This window comes from Ochlerotatus camptorhynchus, unplaced genomic scaffold (genome assembly GCF_037179485.1).
Source record: "Ochlerotatus camptorhynchus isolate MF236.1 unplaced genomic scaffold, CSIRO-AGI_Acam_v1.1 ptg000136l, whole genome shotgun sequence".
Taxonomy (NCBI): Eukaryota; Metazoa; Arthropoda; class Insecta; order Diptera; family Culicidae; genus Ochlerotatus; species Ochlerotatus camptorhynchus.
In genome coordinates, this window is record NW_027040626.1 from 1,051,945 (window position 1) to 1,059,239 (window position 7,295).

General features: G+C 39.0%; 1 protein-coding gene across 1 annotated transcript; it reads left to right on the top strand.

Moving 5' to 3' along the window:
- Positions 1 to 626: 626 nt before the first annotated feature.
- LOC135700443 (histone H2B-like) lies at positions 627 to 986 on the top strand. The gene has a single exon (XM_065220965.1). The coding sequence runs from the start codon at positions 627 to 629 to the stop codon at positions 984 to 986; it is 360 nt and encodes a 119-aa protein (XP_065077037.1).
- The last annotated feature ends 6,309 nt before the right edge of the window (positions 987 to 7,295 follow it).

The following is a 7,295-nucleotide window of genomic DNA, read 5'->3' on the forward strand; positions in this document are numbered from 1 at the left end:
CCTGAGGGAGGCGAATTTGTATCATCAAATTTAGTCCGTTTTTGTAGTCAGTTGCTAGTATCAGTCTTTTGTGTTTTTTGTTTTCTGCTAGCTGTCGGGACGGCACCGGACGGGATGAGCCTTTGGACCTCGTCACGGTGTCGTCTCGTTCAGGTCATCGTTCCATGTGTTTTAACTTGTTTTCTCGCGAAGAGCCAGGAAAGCTGTATTTTACAGTTTTCAGTAGCAGGAGGGACACCACATGGGATGAGTCTTTGACCCTCATGATGGTGGTCACCCTAGATAGTCATTAAGGAAAACGATCAAATTGTTATGCTAAAACTCTGTCAAACAACTCCGTAGGAGGTTCTCCTTCTGAGGCCTCACCCATGACTAAAGAGATGAACTAGCCTCAGGCTAAAAATCTCTAAAATAAAGATTTAAAAAAAAAAAAAAAAACTCATCGAGGGTATACTTATACCTGCGTCGAGTAGCATATTATTAATACAGGGAGGGTACAATACATACAGTGGGAAGCAAAATACTGAAAACGGGAGGAGTTTCGCTTCTTATGCTACGGGTACAAAACGAGACACCACCGTCGAAGCGACTATCAGTTATTCTCTTCCGAAGTGAACGATTTCATCATGGCACCGAAAACCATTGGAAAAGCCGCCAAGAAGTCCGGAAAGGCGCAGAAAGTCATCGTCAAGGGAGAGAAGAAGAATAGGAGACAGCGCAGGAAAGAAAGCTATGCCATCTACATCTACAAGGTGTTGAAGCAGGTCCACCCGGACACCGGAGTCTCGTCGAAGGCCATGAGCATCATGAACAGCTTCGTCAATGACATCTCCGAACGTATTGCTGCTGAGTCGTCCCGTCTGGCTCAATACAACAAACGCTCGACGATCACCTCCCGCGAAATCCAAACTGCTGTCCGTCTGCTGCTGCCGGGTGAGTTGGCCAAGCATGCTGTCTCTGAAGGAACCAAGGCCGTCACTAAGTAAACTAGCTCCAAGTAAATTCGTATCATTCAAACAATCAATCGACCCTTTTCAGGGCCACAAATCGATTTCCAACGTGAAAGAGGTTTTGATGATTTATTGAACTTTTAAATGTTCGAAAGCAGCGTTAGCAAAGTTCGCGATAAGAAATCAGTTGATTTGCCTTATGAAAATAATGTTGACAAAAAGAATAAGAGGTTGCATCCATGACACGACCGTACGGTTTTGACGTAGGACGTCTTTGCTTTCTATATGGGGGTACACATTGTGAAAACCGGCCGAGCTCTGGAAGCGCAGATCGGTCTTGAAGTCCTGGGTGATTTCACGGACCAGACGCTGGAAAGGCAACTTGCAGTCAGCAGCTCGGTCGATTTCTGGTAAGAACGGATCTCACGCAGAGCGACAGTTCCTGATGGCCGGTAGCGATGAGACTTCTTCACTCCTCCATCTGTTTGAGAGGAGCCTTTCCTCCGGTGGACTTACTAGCGGTCTGCTTGGTGCGGCCATTATACGATGTGGATACGTTGAACGCAATCTGTTGAACAAAAATTTTAATTACCCAGCACAATCATGGGCATTGGCTCCAAGCAATATTTCATCAGATTCAAGACAAATCTGTACGATAGTAAATAGAACAGAAAATGAAAATATAAAAATGAGGTAAGGAAAATAATTAAAATATGGTTCAGATTAATTCCTGGCTGAATAAAGATACACATTACCATTTATTATATAAGACCACGTAGTCCTACGTCACCATTGCGTACAACCCCATAGGGATGTCCCTTGTAGTTTTTTTTTAACTCTTGGTTAAATTTGACAGATGGAAAGTTATCGATTAACCCTGCTATCCGAGCATGGTTATTTCTGACAGACAAGAAGTTAAATTTTGACGACCGTGGCTCGAAAACCGGTCGATCGACAGCACGGAGATTTTCGAATATAAGAAATAACTTTCGAAATGTCATTTTTAACCACGAGTTAAATTTAACTCGGCAAATGGTTCACAGCCTAAAAATGAACACACACTGAAACAAAATTCATTGTTAAAAATACTATATTGCTGGTTTAAATTGAATACCCTCACCAATAGATTTGTGCAGAAAAGAATTTCATTAAATTTTACTATTATTTCTATCAAAATTACTATGCATTTTGACCAAGCATAGTAATTTTGCCAGAATCATAGTAAATTTGTTGACATTCATAGTCAACTATACTGAATTCATAGTATATTTAACGGTAATAAGCATGGTTATATTGAGAATAAGTGTTTTCTGTAAAATAGTATTCCTAACTATGGTCCTTGTTTCAGTGCATGAATAATGCTTGCGTAAAATTTGAAAAGGGCCCATTAACTTTTGTAAACAATTTACTAAGTCCTTTTCACGAGAACGGAAGAACGCCCACGCAAACCAAGAGCACTATCGGGAAGTGGATAATTGTCCCTACCCGATGGTGTTTTAAGTTTGCGTGGGCGTATTCGGTTCACACGAAAAGGGCTTAACAAGTTTTGTGTACAAAAGTTGATAGGCCCGTTTCAAATGTAGCGAGTATTATTCATGTGTTCATTTTTGGTAAATAGAGCCCCGCTGTTGTGTCACTTTTTGTCGAGTGAACTCAACTCCATCCGTGCATTCGTCTATTTGTGAGTAGGAATTGAAGCTGAAAATTGCATTAGGTCCTGAGTAACATTGATCGATTCTCTTCATCGACTTTCTCTTTCGTTAATAACTTAAGCACATAACCGTTTCGCTAGATAAAAACTTCTTTTATCGATCTGTGTGCTGAAAAATTCCTGGGAATGTATTTACATGGCCGTGGGGATATAAAGAGAAAGAGGATCTGTCAATGTTACTTAAGACCTATTACAATGTTCAGCTTGAATTCTACCCAGAAAAATGCACATGGCTTAAATGGTTCCAAATCGGGTCCTTATAAGCCTCCCAAAATTTGAACTCGTTTGGATATACCATCGACAGACATACAAACCAGTACCATAGAGGTAACTCTAAGACTAGAAGGTCCCGAAGAAACGAGCTCAACTTTTTGGCTCAGCTCTGGTACTCTCTTCGGTCCCTAGCTAATCGACGCACCCCTCGAATCATAGGAAAATCCACGAACCCCTAATTTTGTCTGTCTAACTTTCATAGCAAATCAAAACAAACATAGTGAAGAACTAGAATTTCGACTAGAATGGGGTACGTTAATCGATTTGCTTGGGACCAATAGGCTAGTCAAGTAGTGAGCCAATTTAACATCGTTAGTTTCCATCGGTTGGTACAATGACGAGCACCTCATCGGAGATGCAGCTGAAAACAAAGGTGCCACGTCAACAGAGCTTTGAGCACGCGCAGAAGGCGACAGGCTACCGGCCCCTGATCTTCAAGAAGTTGAGGAGGAGATCGGTCGGCTGAAGAAGAACAAAGCAACTGGTGTAGACCGACTACCAAGTGAGCTTTTAAAATAGGTGGTGAAGCACTGGTCAGAGCACTGCACTGGGTAATTGCCAAGATTTGGGAGGAGGGGATATTACCGGAGGAGTAGATGGAAGGTGTCGCATGACCAATCCACAAAAAGGGCGACAAGGTGGATTGCAAATTTTCGCGATTCGGCAGACGCGATTGGTCAAGGCGACAATGGATCAAGTGATGTGCGTTGTTCGAGTATCGGGGACACTCTCGAGTCCCTTTTAATTTCGAAGGGGGTTACGGCAAGGTGATGGACTTTCGTGTCTGCTATTCAACAGCGCGTCAGAAGGTGTGATCAGAAGAGCTGGGATAGACATGAGTGGCACGATCTTCAGGAAGTCCATCCAGCTTCTTGGCTTCGCCGATGACATCGACATCATGGCACGGAACTTTGAGACGATAGCGGAAACGTATATCAGACTGAAGGCTGAATCTAGGCGGCTTGGACTCGCCACCAACGCATCGTGTATTTGGGCTCACTAGTGACCGCCGAAAATGATACCAGTAGAGAAATTCAAAGACGAATTATGGCAGAGAATCGTGCCTACTTTGGACTCCGGAGGACGCTCCGGTCGAATAAAATTAGCAGCCGCTCGAAGGTGACTGTCTACAAGACGCTGATTAGACCGGTGGTCCTCTGCGGCCACGAGACCTGGAATATGTTCGTGGAGGACCAACGTGGAGTGTAAAGATAAGTTAATGTGCCAGAACCTGGACGGACACGAGCTTATCCAGGGGAGGACCCGGATACGACCATCCATGTGTGTCTAGAGTATCGCACGAGCTCACGAGTGCAACGGGAAGGACAGCAGGTGTATAGACTAGGGGGCTAGACCCTAGATAGGCCAACTAAGCGGTAGGCACAGCCTATACAATGATCAATTAGAATTACATAGTAGCAATGAAATTTATGCAATGAAAGTACATCAAAGTGAGGTTTTTCAAGATGTCCGCGAGAGGCCATGCTTTTTTGGGCTATAGATCAAGGTATGGACTGAGATTTGTCATTGATCTCCAAGGATTGATAGTTGAACACTTACCGAAGAGCCCGTTATGAAAAACTTACCTAAGAGTGATGTTACGGTACACTAATGTCAACATTTATTGCCCTTACCTGGCATCATTGGTCGGTTTAGTTGTTTCGGCAAAAAATAACAACATCGTTTATTTTCAATTAGAAAAGTGTTTTTCTTCATTACTCTCTTGTATTTATTGTATACTGTATATTTTATACACGAATAACTAAAATTAATCAATAAAATTTATTTTTTCGTTCATTGTATTCTCCTTACTAGAATTAAAAACAAACTTGTATAAAATTATTTTGTCGTTATGAGGTAGATAACAATTAATCCAAAAATGTGTTCATTCGTTCGCGCTCGTTTTGCGTCTTACTTAAAACAAAACAAACAGAAAAAAAAACGAACCAAGACGAAAACAAATATCAAACACAATGAAAGCTTTTAGCACTATAACGTCGTCGTGGCTATGCGACTGATTAAGTAGGAAATAAGAAGCATTCAAATAGTGTTTAAAAATGTTTCCAACTATCATTGACGCTTTCGTCGTCTTCATTCGGATTGTTCTTCCATTGTTTCCTTGTCTGTACACATGTTTTTTTATCATTCCTAGCGAACGAATAAAGTTTGTATTTATTATGATTAAGTATACTTGAAACAAAAACAACTTGTTTCTCGTGATCAACCGGTTTTATTTTTCTTTATGATCTATTTGATTCGGGTGTGAGGATTTGTATGTGTATGTGTGACAAATAAATAAAATTGTTCTCTGCTTTAGTTAAATAATCAATATATAATCACTGTACAAAATAGCATATGTATGTAGCAAGAGACTTCCTCGAACTGAAACAGGTATGAATCGTTTAATAAATACTATCCGTTTTCTGGTGTGGAAATTGTAGTAAAAATAATCCTAAAGTAGAAAAGTCCAGGGTGTAGCCGTGGCTCTTCAACCGGTATACGGAATTCATGGAATGTGAAATAATCGTTCACAGAAGCGGTTTTTTTTAGATGTGTGAGTGTGGATAAAAGATAGTCTGTTTCATTCTTATTGTTTCTGTTCAGAGTGTATGAATGTATCTGTGTTTGCTATTATACATCTAAAAACAATAACTGAGAAATGCTTTGGCTATAGATGTATTCGAGTGTGGCGAGTAATTGGTACATGTGTCTATTTAAAATTCATTTGGTTTTGCTGGAGTTTTACGTATGAATTAGTGTGTGTGTGTGTGTGTGTGTGTGCGCTATTGTGCTGTAAAGTTTCTGGAAACTGCGAAGGTTGAAACGTAGAATTGCGTTTATTGCTATGAGTATCAGGTGAGTGTGTGTGTGTGTGTGTGTGTGTGTGTGAGTGTGTGTACATGTGTTACGGATAATTGTTACTGTGCATTGATATGTGTTGGTGAGTTGCTTAGCGTAGAACGGAAGATACGGAAGTATGAATGCATCGGTGAGATTGTGAACTTTTGAAAAACATAAAAAATATATGAAAATAAATAGAAAAAAAATGGTTGAAGGAAGTGCATTGTAAAATGGTAACTGTGTTCAACTATAGATTAAATTTAGAGTTAGAGGTTCCTAAAATAATAGGTATAAAAATTGTTATCTACATTCATGTTGACAAAACTTATCATTTTCTTATAGAAATATGTAGTGCTCGATTCGAGAGTTGCGCTTTTTTGTTTGTTTGCATTTTTCAATGTAACATTTCGCATGGATTTTTTTTTCCGTTTGCTTATCGTTTTAAGAAAAAGTGAATAAATTGAATTATTCACATGTTTTAGCCAAAATACCTGGACCGAACGAAAAGCTGTACAACAGTTGTATTTTTTTTTCTCATTAAATCCTAATGTTCGTATCTTTTTTTTTTTTAGAAATTATGCATTGTAGAATGTATTTCAGTTGCTTGTTAATGAGTGAGTATTCTATGGAAATGACAACAAGTTGAAATTGAAATTAGTGACTATGTATTCAATATGTTGATCTGATAAAATATAAGAGAAAAGGCAGAGATTCACTAGTTGAATGGGATAAACGTATACTTGCTTCAAAAGATGTTACGCTACTCGTATGTGTTTTTTTTAGTAAATGTCTGCCAGAGCAGGCGATGATGTATATTCTTGTGAGTTCAAGCTTCAACGATCCATCTCGTGTTGTTTTAGAAGAACTACTTCCGCTTACATATGCATCCATATTCTCGTATACCGTAAACCGGAAGTAAATTGATCAGTGGAGTGAAATGTATCGAACAAACTGCTGGAAATAAGTTATATTGCAATGTGATTCAAAGGCACGTTCTACCAATATTTCTCAATAAGTTTGTTTTAAAATTATTGATAATCCTTCATTAATATGAGCTTCTTTCTTGTTCCCACATTTATAGTAATGTAACTATAGTAAATATGTTTTTCGAAAATACAAAAATGAAATGATATTTAAGAACTGTAAACCCATATTCTTGTTTTCGTTCAAACCGTATTTTCCATACAAAAAAAGTTTTTTTTTTTGTATGGAAAATACGGTTCGAGCGAAATCAAGAATATGGGTGGCAATCACACCAACTGAAGTCAAAGTGATACTAAAATAACTAAAACAACTATTGGAAAATGTCATTAAAATCAATCACCTCATGATCCATTCATCCCAAAGCAGTATTTTCAATTTTTCTATCAATAATTATTCAAACTAAAACATACGTAAATAGTTTAACAAATCAATCTACCGTGTGGTGCCCATTCACCGCTCACTTTAAAGCAAAATTATGTTTACAACGTTAGTGTAATACATTTGTATTGCAGGGTTGTTAGGTGCCTCAGAGCATT

What these genes read in the sequence shown, in the direction of transcription:
- LOC135700443 (XM_065220965.1), top strand. Translation starts at nt 627, where the DNA reads ATGGCACCGAAAACCATTGGAAAAGCCGCCAAGAAGTCCGGAAAGGCG.